The sequence below is a fragment of the Pseudopipra pipra genome, chromosome W (genome assembly GCF_036250125.1).
Source record: "Pseudopipra pipra isolate bDixPip1 chromosome W, bDixPip1.hap1, whole genome shotgun sequence".
Classification (NCBI taxonomy): Eukaryota; Metazoa; Chordata; class Aves; order Passeriformes; family Pipridae; genus Pseudopipra; species Pseudopipra pipra.
Window position 1 is genome coordinate 40,388,577 of NC_087580.1, and position 16,051 is coordinate 40,404,627.

The 16,051-nt window shown below is 55.8% G+C and overlaps 2 protein-coding genes and 2 long non-coding RNA genes across 5 annotated transcripts in view; 3 read left to right on the top strand and 1 right to left on the bottom strand.

Annotated features, from left to right (window-relative positions):
- LOC135405248 (zinc finger protein 271-like) overlaps positions 1-16,051 on the bottom strand; it is a 774,083-nt gene that overhangs the window by 564,790 nt on the left and 193,242 nt on the right. The gene's annotated exons all lie outside the window — the stretch shown is intronic.
- LOC135405670 (uncharacterized) overlaps positions 1-16,051 on the top strand; it is a 215,206-nt gene that overhangs the window by 137,210 nt on the left and 61,945 nt on the right. The window lies entirely within an intron of this gene.
- Positions 1-16,051, top strand: part of LOC135405395 (zinc finger protein 239-like) — a 669,637-nt gene that overhangs the window by 119,082 nt on the left and 534,504 nt on the right. The window contains exon 2 of one of the 2 annotated variants that reach the window (XR_010425826.1): positions 12,396-13,392. Coding sequence is in view for 1 of the 2 variants with exons in the window: in XM_064640087.1 (XP_064496157.1) it covers positions 12,396-13,318 (923 nt within the window). In the remaining variant the exon portion in view is untranslated. Of the gene's footprint in view, positions 1-12,395; positions 13,832-16,051 lie in introns of those variants that run through there. The other variant, XM_064640087.1, reaches the window with a different exon arrangement.
- On the top strand, positions 6,839-12,210 carry LOC135405683 (uncharacterized). The gene is made up of 3 exons (XR_010425941.1): positions 6,839-6,930; positions 10,317-10,510; positions 12,029-12,210. It is a non-coding gene; the product is annotated as an uncharacterized LOC135405683 (long non-coding RNA).

A 16,051-nucleotide genomic window follows, 5' to 3' on the forward strand; every position in this document is an offset into this window, starting at 1 on the left:
GGTCCCCAGCTGTTGTGAACTCCCAAAAAGCCAATTTTCGAACCCCCCATAAATTTGCTCCAGAATAAGAGAAGTTTTCAGACAGGCAAACAACTCAGCATGGGAGAATTGTATCAAAATTCCCTTCACTCTGCCATTTTTATTTTGAATGTTATTGCTGTTCTTACTGTCCAAGCTGATCCCCAGGAGAGACTGTGTGATTTAACCCCTTAAGCACTAAATTCCTTCCCATGTGCCAAGGACACAGGTTTGTTGTTGCCTCCAGCAATATCCCAGGCAGAGGAGCAGTGGTGGTGTCACATCATCACCCAGCGACTTCATCTACTTCAACACCAGGAACGGGTAACTGAGGAGATTTACAGAACGTGCTCTCTGCCTGAATACAAAATAATATCGCCTTTAAAACAATACATTAAGGAGGTTGCACTTTTTAAAGGTGCAAGGAACACTAAATTCAACACTCACAGTTGAATAAATAACACTACAATAAATACTGACATCAGAAAAGCATTTATTTTAAGTACTGAAAACCAGAAAAGGGTCTTTCCACATGGGTGTCCTGTCATCCATAACTATTACGGAAGAATTCAATATAATAAAGAAGTATATAACTTTTCTTTCCATCGAGGTGAGATTTTCTAACATTTCACTGACCTAGGAAGCAAGAATTTGGCACAGAATTAATACTGGAGAAAAATGAGACCAGTGAAACATCCTGAGCTCAGGCTAACCTGACTGTGCTGGGGAATCAGAGCTTTCAGCATGGGAAATGAACTGCTCTGAAACAGTGGGAAGAAACCAGGAACAAAAGCTGAGTTCAAATGCTCAAGAGTAAACAAATCCTTCCTCACCAAAAGGTATTAGCTACCCTTAACTCATCTCTAGATATCCATAGAAATAGAACTTAGGCAGTTTTTCCAGGGCTGAACAAGCTCATTCAGGGATGAAGGACTGGGACTTCTGTGGACACTTGTACTGGTTTCTCTGGACACTTGTGTTCCTTCAGAGAGCCCCTGGAAACACTCTGCTGTTCACTCCCAGTGCCACCAGTGCCTGGGTCCTGTCTGCAGCAGCAGATTGCAGTGGGATGGGAGAAATGCTTTTCTGAGCCTCTGGGCTGGACACAGGCACAGCCTGACCCTGAACCCAAGGGAAACAAAGACAAATTCCACGGCTTTAGCTGGACCAAGGTTGGGGAGGTTTCCAGAGGGCAGCACTACACCAGACTGTTTTGTGTGTGTGTGAGACAGGCAGAACCACAAATGCCTGCACACCCCAGAGCAGTCAGTGTGGGGCTGTGCCTGCTGCTGCAGAAATCCCGAGGGAACAAATCCAGGGAATAGTTTGGGTTTATTCCTTGCTCTGTGTCAGTGGAATAGAATGTTCCACAGGAGCTCTGTCCCCCTCTGTGTCACCGGGTGGCTCAAAGCTGAAGGGGGAGGGTCAAGTGCAAGTTCCCTTCTGAAGTGTGTGTCCCTAAGGAGGACATTTGCCTTATTATTGCTTATTATTTGTAATATCTTACAGATCTATCATACAACATCTAAGGATGGATTCTATAGAATATGTGCCATAGATATTGGTGTTGGGTCTGGCTGAGCTGCAGTTCAGTTCCCCACAGCAGCCCTCCCAGGGCTGGGCTTGGCATTGGCAGCTGGAAGGGTGTTGAGAACACCCCAGTGTTTTGGCCACTGCTGAGCACAGCACCAACACTGGGACATTCCTTCCTTAGCTGAGGGCAAGACCCTGGCAGGGGACCCAAGTAGGCCAGCAGACCCCAGCTGACCCAAGGGACATTGCAGACCATGGGAGGTCAGCTCAGCTCTAAAAGCTGAGGCAGGGAGCAGGAGGGGGGCATTCATTGTCTAATGGCTGCCTGCTGAGGAACCGTCCCGCGGACCCAAGCCCTGCTCCTCGGGAGTGGCCGACCATGACTGCTTGTGGGGAGTAGAGAACAAACCCTGCTGTCTTTTGCTTTAAATAAACTGTCTTATCTCAACCCACAAGATGTTTTTTTTTTTCCACCTTACTCTCTCCCCTGTCCTGTTGGGAAGGGGAGTGATAGAGCAGCTGGGTGGACACCTGGTGTCCAGCCAAGGTAAACCCACCACACACCTGAACACTTCCAGAGACTGCACCACCTCCCTGGGCTACTTCTTCCAATGCCTGAACACTGTCTCAGTGGAAAAAGGGGTTTTTAATATGTAATCTGAACCTCGCCTGATGCAACTTTAGGCCATTTCCTCTCTTCCTGTCACTACAGGCTTGGCAGAAGAGACCAACCTCCATCCAATTAAAACCTCCTTTCAGGTCATTGTAGAGAGCAGTGAGGTCCCCCCTGAGCCTCTCCTTCTCCAGACTCAACAAGCCCAGTTCCCTCAGCCATTCCTCAGCACATGTGTTTTCCAGAGCCTTCCCCAGCTCCGTTCCCTTCTCTGGACACGCTCCAGCCCCTCAAGGGCCTTTTGGCACTGAGGGGCCAGAACTGGACACAGCACTCCAGGTGGGGCCTCGCCAGTGCCCAGCACAGAGGGGCAATCAGTTCTCTGCTCCTGCTGGCCACACTCTTCTCCACAAAGGCCACGATGTCCTTGGCCTTCTTGCCCCTCTGGGCACACTCTGCCTCATATCCAGCCCCTGTCAAGCAGCACCCCCAAGTCCCTTCCTGCTGAGCAACTCTCAAGCCCCTCTGCCCCCAGCCTGGAGCGTTCCAGGGGTTTGTTGGGACCCAAGGGCAGGCCCTGTGTTAGAGACTGAAACAGTTAATGATTTATGCATTCTAAGAGACTCCTGCAGGCTTTTGACTTTTCTGACGAGTAACTGGAGCCATTCCCCCCCCTTTCCCCTGGCGGCGGCGGCGGCCGGATGTGGGAGCGTTGCTGGGACGAGGAGAGCTGGGAATATTGGAGTGCAGCTGTTAAGCCCCGAAAAGGCGGGAAGAGCCAAGTTTACCACGCCCTCTATATGAATTCCGCGTCAAAAGGAGGACACCAACCTATGAAAACAACTCCCCGCCCTGGGGGAGGTGCAAAGGATATGGATTTTGGCTGGTGACTTTGGGGTTTTGGCGGGGTTTTTGCTTTTCCCTTTTCCCCCCACCATCTGCGGGTCAAGACGGCGCTGGATCCAGTGGGTGGTGACTATCTCATCTTCTTTTTCCCTTGCTTTTCCTTACTCTTATCCTGTCTTTCTTTCCCCTATGTACTTTTCTCCTCCCCAGAAAGGTTATGATAGCACCCAAAATGTTAGCATACCCATTGCACAAAATTGTTAAAATAAATCTTGTCAATGTATGCTTCAGACACCGATTATTTAGTGTTATTTCGCTTTAATCCACCCCAAAGGAGTTATTGATAAAATTTGGGTTATTCCCTTCCCCCCCCCCTTTCTTGGGGTGGGTTGTAACACCCTGACACTTGGCCTTATTGATCCAGCCTGTCCAGATCCCTCTGCAGAGCCTTCCTGCCCTCCAGCACATCCACACTCACACCAACTTGGTGGTGTCCATGACTTTACTGAGGGGGCACTCAGGACTCTTGGGTGCATCCCATGTGGGCCCAGGTACTTGTAGGGGTCTCATTGGCAGAGCAGGTCACTGACCATTTCCTCCTGCATTGTGGGGGCTTCACTCAGCTCCCCATCACCAACTTCCAGCCAAAGCCCACCTGCCAGGTGTCCAAGGGGTCAGTTCTGCTGCCCCCTCCTTCCTTCCCCCACAATGGAAAACTCCCTCATTTTGTTTTACTCTACCCCAGACGGCTCCAACCACCACCTCACCCACCAGTCCCAGAATCATGGGATGCTTTGGCTTGGGAGGGGCCTTAAAAAGCATCTCAGCACCCTCAGAGTCAGGAATTCTTTCCTACTATCTCCTCCAACCCTTCCCTCTATCCGTGTGAAGCCACTGCCCCTCATCCTGTCACTCCAGACCCTTGTCCAAAGTCTCTCCATCTTTCATGTTGGTTCCCTTCAAGCACTGGAAGGCCACAATTAGGTCACCCCAAAGCCTTCTCTTCCCCAGACTGAACAATCCCAATTCTCTCAGCCTTTCCTCACAGCAGAGCTGCTCCATCCCTCTGATCCTCTTGCTGCTCCCCTCTGCACTCACTCCAACAGGTCCATGTCCTTCCTGGGCTGGAGCCCAGAGCTGGAGGCAGCTCTGCAGGTGGGGCAGCATTACAGCCACACGTTCCAGCAAGGACATGGTGGAACCTCATGGAACCAAGGACCATTGTGACACTGCAGGGCCTTCTGGAGCCAAAGGAGCCCTGGGACACTGGGGAATCTCATGGAATCAAGGGAGCACTGTCACCCTGGGAAAACTCCTGGAATTCAGGGCCCATTGTGACACTGCAGGTCCCCATGGAACAAAAGAAACCCTGGAACGCTGCGGAAACTCCTGGAACCAAGGGACCATTGTGACATTGAAGGGGTTCCTGAAATCAGGAGTCCATTGGGACAATCCAGGGCCTCATAAAATCAAAGGAATTCTGTGACACTGTCGAACCTCCTGGAACCTGGTGACATGCGTGTCCTCCTGGAACCAAGGGAGCCCTGAGATATTTCTGAACCTCCCAGAATCCAGGGGCAATTGTGACCCTGCAGAATCTGCTGAATTCAAGTGGTCCTTGTGAAACTGCAGGGCCTCCTGGAACCCAAGGATTCCTGGAACACTGCAGAGCTCATGGAACCAAGGGGCCACTGTCCCACTGCAGCTCCTTCTGAAGCACAAGGGACCCTGGGACAGTGGGAAATCTCCGAGAATCCAAAGGGCATTTTGGGACTGCAGGGCCTCATGGAACTAAAGGAACCTTTGGAGACTGTGGAAGCTCATGAATCAAGGGGCCATTGTGACCCTGTGGAAACTCCTGGAGTCAAGGGGCCATTGGGACACTACAAAGCCTCGTTGAAGCCAAGGAATTCTGAGACTGTGCATCCTCATGGAACCAAGGTGCCACTGGGATATGCGGAGCCTCATGGGACCAAAGGATTCCTGAGACATTTTGGAACCCCATGGAATCAAGGGTCCATTGTGACATGTGGGGCCTCCCAGAAGCAAAGGAAACCTGAGAATTTTTGTGGGAATGAGTTAAGGCAGGAGCAGCTGCATTCAGTTATTCAGGATCAACAAGGAGTGTTTTGGCCTTGACTGGTGTTTTCGGTCAAGAGAGTGCTGTTTGCCAAAGTGGAAACCCACTTGGAACACTCTGCATGGTAGCCTGTGTTTTTCTCTGGTGGCTGAACACAGCCAGCACATGAGGGGAGGGGAATGTGTGGGATCAGGGCACTGCTTTGGGGCCATGCTGGGAATTCCAGTGGACTAAAAGACAAAGCCCAGGCGCTGTTTCCAAAGGAACCCCAATGAAAGGGGGACGCCAGAAAGATGGGCAGACAAGTCCCACAATGGAACTCTGTGTGTGCAGCCTCATTTTCTCCTTCAGTGCCCATCTTTGGTGGCCCCGACATGTGACCTGTGCTCTGGGACACTCTTCCAGCACCCACCACTCGATGGAGGTGGGAAGTGCTGGCATTCATCTTGTGGGAACGGGACAGTGGAGCCTGTGGCACAGGAATCTGCGGAGCCCTGTAGAAACAATGGGGCAGGGAATTTCCCAAGAATACAGACTTCCTTGGAAGATTTGGCAACAGGTCTTGAATGTACAGGACAGAAGGTTATGGACGAGCAATAGGGATGAGCAATGAACATTTCCTTTGATGCAGCCATGGAGAGTAACAGAGCCTGATGTAGGGAAAAAAGGACAATGATGGCAATATTCTATTTCAATTTGGACACCTTGAAAATGCATCTTTTAGACTTGTTGGAGGACGTCTTCGGGGAGAAGGAGGATGTATTCCCTGCTGTTTGTATCTGCTCTGCTGCTCAGCCTATTGATATCCCCACTGATGGAGCTTTAGGGCCTCTGCTGAGGGCTCTGTCTTCTACCTTGACTTGTGGGAATCTCCCTCTGGTGGGGAGGGGTCTCTCTCCTGCCTTTAATGGTGCTCATTTACCTCCGGTGGGGGTTTTCCACCCCCGTCCTTCCTCATGGCGCTTTTGGGAAACGGGGCTGCTTTTGGCTGCGGCCGTGCCGGGGCCATGCCGGGGCTGGATGCCGGAAGAATGGACACAGCCCTGGAACCGTTGGATCTCCTGGATAATTGAAGTGCCTCTAATGGAAGGTGCACGGCCTGCCTGCCCCTCCCGCTGAGCACCAGCTCCATCTCCTGCTCCTGCCAGCGGTTTTCCAGAAATCCAGAGCTCAGTGTGGATTGAACGCTATGGCAAGGGACAGGATAAAGTTGCTTGGCTTCCACCCTTAGTGTCTCAGTGTTTGTGATCTTGGGAATCCTCATGAACCTGTAACAATGCCAGATTATCTGTTGTCATAAGATATGTCAATGAAGATTGTTTTTACATATGTTTAATTCTTCCTTGAAAATAGAACTGATAGAAAAAAATGTAAAAAAAAAGGAAAGAGAAAAAAAGAAAAAAGCAAATACAAAGAAAAAAGGAAGAAAAAAGAAAAAAGGAGAAAAAAAGAAAAAAAGACAGAAAAACAGGAAAAATGAGACAAATAATAAAAAAGAATGAAAAAAAAGAAGAAAGGGAAAAAAAGAAAGCAGAAAGAAAAAAAAGAAAGAAAAAAGAAAGAAAAAAGAGGGAAAAAAAAAAAGACAGAAAACCAAAAAACCCAAAAAACGTATTATCCTCACTCTGCGCACATGCAAAGGGCCGCCGTGATCCGCCGCGATCCGCCGCAAGGACTACAACTCCCGTGGTGCCTCGCGCGGAGCGAAGGCGTAGCGGGGCCTACGGAGGCGTGGCCGCGCGCTGATTGGCTGCGGCGGTATTCCCTAAAGGCGCTGCGCGCGCAGAGCGCCGCGTTGGCTGCCGGGAAGCGATGATGGCGGCGGGGCCTGCATTGTGCTGTAAGAGCTGGCGGGGGGTGCGGGAGAGCGGGGCTCTGGGGATCCTCTCGGGCTGCTGGGAGCGCGGCTGTGGGTGGAAAGGCTGGAGGGCTCGGGAGGGTTTAGCAGGGGGGTTCGGGGGTTCCCAAGAGTCAGACCACAGGGCCTTGGAACCCTCTTGGGGGCTGCGGGACCCGGGGGGGCCTCCCAGGAACCCGGATTTTCGATTCGACTCCTGAGAAAGTCCCTCGGAAAAAACATTCAAAACCACTCAACCAACAAAAGAACCCCGAAAAAGGTCAAGGAAAAACTGCAAGGGCCAGGATGATTTTATTGCTTTGCTTCAGTTTTTCCTTGGTCTCCTCCTTCTCAGATTCATTGCTCCCTTCCTTTACAGAAAGCTTTTTTGCTGTTCTATGGTTTTGGGGTCCCTGAGGGGGTTTTGTGGTCCCTTAGAAGCTTTTAGAGGTCCCTGAGGAGGTTTTGGGGCGTCTCTGAAGAGGTTTGGTGTCCTGAGGGGACTTAGGGGGGAGGTTGAAGATCCCTGAAGGTGTTTGGGAATCCCTGAGGGAGTTTTAGAGTCTCCGAGGGAATTGGGAGGTCCTGGGGACTTCGAGGGGGTCTTTGAAGCAGTTTTGGGAGTTTCTAGGGAGATTTCGGGACTCCCAGGTGGTTTTGAGGGTCCCTGAGGGGGTTTTTGTGGTCCCTGAAAGAGCTTGGGGGGTCCCAGGTGGGTTTTGCGGGTCACTGACAGGGTTTAGGGGGCCCTGGGGAGGGGGTTGAGGTCTCTGAGGGGATTTGGGGTGTCCTTGAGGAGGTTTCAGTTGGTCCAGCGGTGGATTTCTGAGGGCATTTCAGGGGTTTTGAGGGGATTTTGGGGTGTCTCTGTGTCAGTCCAGCCTGGCCATGGCCAACTACAACTCCCATGAAGTCCCGCAAGACCCACCATCTCCCCTCCCGCCACAGCGCCCCCTGCCGGCCCGGCGAACCGACCCCAAGGAAAGGGGATCCCAATGTCCGTCCCGAACCCCAGAGACCCCCAACACTCGGCACACAGAGACCCCACAGGGAGGAGGCCCGGGGGTGCCCTAAAGCCCATCAGTGGGGTTCAGGGGATCTCCCAGCCTCCAGGGGAAGGAGTCCTGGGGGTGCCCCCCAAAGTGCGAGGGGGAGATGTACCACATCCGGGTGAGGGGATCCCAGTGCCCCCAGTATATGCCAGTGACCTCCCAGTGACCCTCAGTCTGACCCAGTAACCCCCTCAGTGACTACCCAGTGTGTCCCAGTGACCTCCCACTGCCCTCCAGTATGGCCCAGTGATCCTTCAGTGAACACCCAGTAACCCCCAGTATGGCCCAGTAACCTGCCAGTGTCCCCGCGTGTGTCCTGGTAATCCCCCAGTAACTCCCCAGTCCCTCCCAGTGCCCCCTGGTTCCCCCCAGTGTGTCTCACTATCCCCCAGAATCACCTAGTGTCCCCCAAAGCCCCCCAACTGTCCCCAACGTGTCCCCAGATGCCCTTGGCCTTTTTGTGAGTGGTAGTGGAGCGTTTTTGGGGTCAAAGGGTCGGTGGGGGCTCCTGGGGGGAGATGGAGGGTTGGGGATATCAGGGATGGGGTTTGGGGACAATGGGGGCAGTGGGGAAAGGTTTGGGGACAGTGGAATTGGGGGTGTCAAAGGGGGGAATTGGGGCCATGGGGAGGCCCTGGGGACATTGGAGACACCAGGGAAGTCTCGGGGTGTCAATGGGGGAATTGGGGATACCAAGAGGGTCTTGGGGACAGCAGGGGAGTCTCAGGACTTGCCTGCTTGTGGTGCTGCCACTCCTCTCCCCGTCAGGCTCTATTAACTCCCCCAAATGTCCCCTAACCCCCCTTTTCCCTTTAATCCCCTCCCCCCATAGATCCCTTTGACCCTCCAATGCCCCCAAGACCCCTTTTAACTCCCAAAAATGCACCCAAAGCCTCCCAAATCCCCATCCAAATCCCCATCCAAACCCCCCCAAATCTCCCCCAGGCTTCCCCTCAAATCCCTTCCAACCTCCCCCAAGAGGGATCACCCGGCACCCTGGGACAGGAACACAGTGGGCTGTACTGGGGGCACTGGGCTGTACTGGGAGGGCACTGGGGGGGGGCTCAGGTGTCCCACGACAATGTGGCCCAGCTCCAGGGGAGCAGTGAGGAGGTACTGGTCTGTACTGGTCTGTATTCCCAATCCCCAAAGCCCCTCCCCAGCTCCCCCAGGACCCTCCCGGACCCCAAAGCCCCCCAGGCCCCTGACTTGGTCCTGCTGCCCCTTGAGCATCTGCAGCTGCTGCAGAAGCAGGCATTTCATCAGCAAATGTGCAGGTGACACCAAGCTGGGGGATGTGTTGATGTGCTGGAAGGCAGGAGGACTCTGCAGAGGGACCTGGCCAAGCTGGATCCATGGGCTGATTGCAAGGGGATGAGGTTCCAGCAGGCCAAGGGCCGGGTCCTGCCCTTTGGCCACAAGGAGCACCGTCAGTCCCCCGGGCTGGGGCCAGAGTGGCTGGAGAGCAGGCAGGCAGAAAGGGAGCTGGGAGTGGGGATGGACAGGAAGCTGAACAGGAGGCAGAGTGTGGCCAGGCGACCAAGAGGGCCAATGGCTGGTGTCCTGTCTGAGGAAGAGTGTGTCAGCAGGAGCAGGAAAGTGATTGTTGGGCTAGAGTGACACCCCTGGAGTGCTGTGTCCAGCTCTGGGCCCCTGAGTTGAGGAAGGCCATGGAGGGGCTGGAGCAGGTGCAGAGAAGAGGCTGGGGAAGGGAGTGGAGCATAAGTGGTGTGAGGAGAGGCTGAGGGAGCTGGGGGTGTTGAGGCTGGAGAAGAGGAGGCTCAGGGGAGACCTCCTGCCTGTCTGCAAGTCCCTGCCAGGAGGTTGTGGCCACGTGGGGGTGGGGCTCCTCTCCCAAGAAGCAGCAGTAGGACAAGAGGGCTGGGTCTTCAGCTGTGCTAGGGGAGGTTTAGGTTGGATATTGGGAAGCAATTTTTTGCTGAGAGAGTAATCAGATGTTGGAATGGGCTGGGCAGGGAGGGAGTGGAGTCCCGGTCCCTGGAGGTGTTTAAGTGAGACTGGATGTGGCATCAGTGCCATGGTCTGGGAACCACGGTGGGGTTGGATCCAGGGTTGGACTTGATGATCTCTGAGGTTTTTTCCAACCCAGCTGATTCTGTGATTTTCTGATTCCCATTCCTGTGGCAGCACACGCTTGAGGCTCTATCCCCAGGGTGATAGAGATGTCTGTCCATATCTATCTCCAAGGTTAGTCTGTAAATGTGTGGTGTTAGAAAAGCAGGATAAGTTCTGGGGTGGTTGTAGAAGGAGAAAGAAGCCCAGAGGCCAGTGCAAGCAGGCAGCCCTCAGCTTGCACATCATGTCTCCTCCCTGCAGGTTCCTGTCCTTGAGCCCAGGCCCTGAGGTGAGCCTGAGAAATGGCCCAGAGGTGAGCCCAGAGCCATCCCTGAGGTGAGCCTAAATGCAAGGCAGAGATGTTGCTGAGGAAGGAGAGCCCAGTGGTGGAGAAGAGACAGAAGCTGTGATTGCCCATCCCCGAGCAGGTGCTGTCTCCATCCCCTGTGTGCCAGGTGAGCTGGGGCTTTGCTGCAGAGCTGCGGACGCTGATTTGAGGGTCTCCAAGTGCTGAGATGGTGGGCACCCGGGAACACAAACTGTGCCTGGCCACAGAGCCTGCAAGGAGGAGCAGAGACAGCCGTGGCAGTGTGGGGGGCCAGGTTGTCCCTGTGCCTTCCCCTGCAGGCCCTGGCTGTCCCTGCTGGGCCCCTGTCCATCCCCATCAGGTCCCTGCCCGTCCCCCCCGGGCTGAGCTCCCCCCAGGAAGTGCTGTGGAGCTGAAGCTGCTGCCATCCCCCCCCTGCAGCCGCTGCCCCAGCCAAGGGAGCAGCAAAGGCAGGGCCAGGAGCAGAGGCAGCAGCAGGGGAGCCCTGGGGGGCCGGGAAGGTCTTGTGTGGGTCAGGAAAGAGGCGCTGGGCACGAGGCCGGGGCTGTGCTGAGCAGGCCCAGCCCTCACATCCCCCCAGCCAACACCGGCTGCCCGGGGGGCTTGGGAGGGACCCCCATCCCGTGTGCCCCACACTGAGCTGGCAGAGAGAGAGCCAAGGGACAGGGGCAGGGCCACGGGTGAGGGACAGGCAGGGCCATTGCAGGGCCACAGTGAGGGCACAGCCTGTGGCAGCAGAGCTGCCCAGGGCTGGGGGCAGCCGGGGGTGTTGGTACCAGCCAGTGCTGGGCTGAGCAGAGCACGAGGCCTCTTGCAGACCCCTGGAGCAGCCTCCCACTTGCCAGGTGGGAGCTGTCCCCTTCCTACAGGACACTCCCCCAGAAATCTTTGGGGGGGCCTTTTGTGTCTATTCCTGGTTGCTGATTCCTGCTGGGGACCTGAGGGAGCCTCTGCAATCCCATGCATGGGGCATAATCTCCTCTCCAGAGCTTGACTCACTGCAGACTTTGCAGGGAAATCTGTGTTTGCAGCTGCATCCTGAGCCCGAGGGCAGTTTGTATCCCCAAGTGCTGATCCATCCTGGGGACCCAAGGGATCCTCTGCCATTCCATCCATGCAGCAGGAGTCACCCTCCTGCCCTTGACTCCCTGCAGAGGAACAAGTGCCATCTCTCTGTCTGGGAGAAGCCAGATGCTGCCCCTGGGCCATCAGAAGTGGTGCTGAAGCCTCTTTCAGCCCAGCCTCGGGTACAGTTTTCTCATCCCCCTCACTGAGTACTCTCTCCCCCAGCCAGCACTGACCAACCAGGGTGTTTGGCACACTTGGTTTGGTGGTTTGGAGAAACAGCCCTCGACTAGCAGGGGCCAGAGAACTACGAGTAACAGCCCTGGCAAGTTTTAAGTGACACTACATTTAATACAGCTTTTGATTAACATATAGCACTCAATCAAGTGCTCATGAAGTGATCTTGCTCCCCTCATCCTCCCAATTAAACACCTTTTTTTGGTCTGAATCTTCATATTTTGGAGTAGTTTTTGGCTGATTCTTAACTTTTTGCAGTTTGCACAAGGAGTTCATCTGATGGGTTTTTTGCCTGAATCTCGTTGGTTTGGGTTTTTCTGGGCTGAATCTTGATGTTTTGGAGGTTTCTATGGACACAGGATGCCCGGTGAGTTCTAGAGATGGACTTGGGCAGGAGGAATCCCCAAGCCAACGTGCTCAGCACTTGATTTCCCCCCCATCAGGATTTGTCCTTCCCAAAGCTTGGGCGGATGGAGGAGGAGGCTGCGAGGAAGAGGAAGATGCCTTGGGCCCCCCAGGCAGGTGAGGAGGCAGTCAGTGTCCCTTTGGGCGGGTGTTGTGCTGGCTCTGTCAGCCGAGCATGGCCCCGGCTGCAGGACAACCCTGCTGCCGCTGCCGTCCTGCCGGGGCCGGAGTTGGGGGGATGTCCTTGGCCTTCCCTGTGGGCCGGAGGCAAATCCCCTGCCTGTCCTTCTTTCTTCCTGCCCCAGGCCCCGAGCTGAGGACGGAGAGCCTGGAGGACAAATCCCCCCGTGAGACCCTGGTGGGAGAGGCCGTTTTGAAGGGCTCCCCGGCGCAGGAAGGCAGCGGGGAGGAAAAGGGCCGGAGATCCCCCCGCAGGAGGGGCTCCAAAGCCATTCCAGGGTGCTCTGAGGAGGAAAGAGCCAGCCTGTGCCAGGAAGGCGGCTGGAGCTTGAGCCAGAGCTCTGACCTGGTGGTCCCTGAGCAGCATTCCAGCAGGGAGAAGCCCTTCAAGTGCTTGGAATGTGGGAAGAGCTTCAGGAGGAGCTCCGACCTCCTCACCCACCAGCATGTCCACACTGGGGAACGTCCATACACGTGTGGGGAATGTGGGAAGAGCTTCAGCCAGAACTCCAACATGATCCGACACCAGCGCATCCACACCGGGGAACAGCCTTACACGTGTGGGGAATGTGGGAAGAGTTTCAGAGAGTGCTCCACCCTCCTCACCCACTGGCGCATCCACAGCGGGGAACGGCCTTACACATGTAGGGAATGTGGGAAGAGCTTCAGGAATAATTCCAACCTGATCCAACACCAGCGCATCCACACTGGGGAACGGCCCTACCTGTGCAGGAAATGTGGGAAGAGCTTCAGGCAGAGCTCCAACCTCCTCAAGCACCAGCACATCCATAGTGGGTCACGGCCCTACAAGTGCTTGGAATGTGGGAAAAGGTTTCAGTCCAGCTCAGATCTCCTCAGGCATGAGCAGACACACACAGATGAGAGGCCCTTCCGCTGCACTGACTGTGGGAAGGGCTTCAACCGGAACTCTCACCTCGTCACCCACCGGCGCATCCACACTGGGGAGAGGCCCTACAAATGCTTGGAATGTGGGAAGAGCTTCACCCAGAGCTCTGGCTTGACCTCACACCAACGGATTCACCAGTAAGGGAAGCCCTGGGAGTGCCCCTAGTGCGGGAAGAATATTGACCACTGCTTCCACCCTGAATGAACCCCCTGATGGTGAGGCAACCCCTGGAGTCCAGTGACTGTCAGTCCACCCGTTTTGACCACAAAGGGCCAGTCCCCTTTCCCAGGGGCAGCTTCTTCCAACAGAACCCTTCTTGGGGGGTGTGTGGAGATTCCTGCCTTGGCTGGGGACCCCCCAGGATCACTCCTGGAGGTGAGAGCAGAGATCACCCCACCAGTGTTGGTCTGGGGGAGTTCCATCCATCTCCAATTAAGAATTATTGCTTTTGTGCCAGCTTCAGTAGAATTGCTTTAACAATTGATTTAATGTAGAGCACTGTTCTGTCTTATCCTGTACTCCTGGTAGTTTTAGTGTTTCTATTATGCAGTAAATAATTGTGATGAAGATCTTTTGTCTGATCATTTGTAACCCTAAATAATTCCTTTCTATCAGTAGATCTGATTTGCCATCATTAAAACCTGGGGGACAAAAGTGGTTCAGTCACACCTCTGTAATTCCTCTAAACTGAAAGTGTTGGCATGATCCAAGGCTGAGATTGGATCCAGCAGCTCCCAGCACCCCACAGTATGTTAGGAGCTCAGCAGGACCACCTCTCTTTCCCAACGTCCCTGTGCCCAAAGACCCCTATGGGACCGTCGGACCTACCAGACCACCGGCCCTTTTCCACTTTTCTTCCTGTTCCTCTTACTTTTCTATAGTCCCCTCAATCCTCAGTCCCCCCCCCCCCATCCCTCTGGGGGTCCCAACCCCCATTTTTACCCCCTTTCTCACCCCTTCCACATCATCCCCCCACTCCCCAGCCCCCTCATGCTCAGTTTGGGGTTCCTACCTTGCCCTTTCCCCACTCTTCTGACCTCTCCCACCCATTTCCCATCATCCATCCCCCAAACCTCAGTGCTCCTCCCCCCTCCACTTTTGGGGGGTCCCACTCCCCTCCCACTCAGTTTGGGGTCCCCCCACCCCTTTTCCCACCAACCTCTCCCTTCCCACTCCCCGCTCACCCGAGAGCTCCTCGCCCACAGCTGGGGGGGCTTCCAGCACCACCAGTGCCCAGAGAAGTCCCCCCAGAAAAGGGGTTAGGTAGTGTCCTGGGTGGGCTTTGAGTGTGTTTGGGGATCCCTGAGGGGCTGTGGGAAGGTTTTGGTGGGGCCCCAGCACCTTTTGGGGTGAGCTGGGTGCTGTATTGAGGGGCAGGTGCCCTCCCAAAGCCCCCCCAGAGCAGATTGACACAGGGGGAACACAGGGGGGTCCCAATTCCAGATCCATCCTAGGGCCGGTTCTGCCCCCCCCAAACTCGGCTCCTCCCTCTGGGTCCCCCCCTGCCACTCCCTACTGCCCCCCAATAACCGGGACTGGGGAGAACTGGGAAGCTTTACTGGGAAAACTGGGAGCAGCCAGGCAGAGGCAGAGTGACAGCAGGGGAGGGGGGGACTCATGACCCCCCCAAAATCCTCACAGGGACAGGTGGGGTCCAGGCTGGGCCTGAGGCCCTGGGGAGGGGCTGCGGCCGCCGCCGGCTCAGGAGCTCTGTGGGGAGAGAAAAGGGGGTGACACCGGGGTGGGGGGTCCCCGGGGGGGCACAGACGCTCTGGGGGGACACACGACCCCCTGGGACCCCCCTCACCTTCTGGCGCAGGTAGAAGCCGAGCCCCAGCGCCAGGGAGACGAAGGCCAAGAGGAAGCCCCCGGCCCCTCCTTGGCAGCAATTGCTCAGGCTGATGGAGCCCGGCAGGGCCGGGGCCGCCGGCGGTGTCCGATCCCGGCAGGAAGCGGGGAGGGCCCCGGGGAGCGGCGGCGGCGGGCGGAGCCCTGGGGGAGCCGCCCCGAGGGGTCCCCGCCGCCCGTGGCACTGAAGGAGCCGCCCCGGGACGGGCCCTGGCGGGGGTCGCCAGAGAGGGGGGGCGAGCTCGGAACGGAATCAGCTCCGGAGAATAAACCAAGGAAAACCAAAGGGCCGCGCCGGGGGAGTCTCCGCCGCCCCGGAGCTAAAAGAGCTGCCCCGCGGGACGGGCGAGGAGGGGCGGCGGTGAAACAGTCGCCCGGGGTGTGGCGAGGGAGGCGGGAATGGGATAAAAGAGAGAGAATAGAGGGAGAAATCGCTTTGTCCCCCCCCCACCCCGCCCCAGCTCCCTTTTGTATACAGATAAAAACAGGGATCAACATGTGATTCCCTTCCCCCATTTCCCCTCAGGCGAACAAAAAATAAAAAAGAAAACCTTGGGAAAGAGGGGGAAAAGCCAATTCTGGAAAACTATCTTGTCTAAGTTGTGCTGCCAAGGGAAACGCTGACTCCAGAGGTGCCCCAGCGGCAGCAGAGCCCCAACCCTGCACACTCACACACTTCAGCTCAACATTGGGGTTTTCCCCTCCCTGACACTGCCCAGTCCAGCCCCTCCCTGGTCCCCCCATCTCCCTGCCCCTGCCCCAGCCCAGCAGAGCAGCACACTCAGGTCTGGCCCTGCAGCAGGACATGGAGGCCATGGAGCTCAGGGACAGGCCCTCTGGGTCTGCAATGCTCAGCACATCATCAGCTCAGGCAGCTCCTGCAGCCCCAGGGCCAGCCCCGCTCCCCAGCACAGCAGCAGAGAATCGGCCCCGGGCTCCTCAGGCCCCATTTGCCATCTCCAGAGGCACTGGCCACCACCAGCACCAGCTGGAGCAGCCTCAGCCCCTCAGCCCCCACAGTGAGAC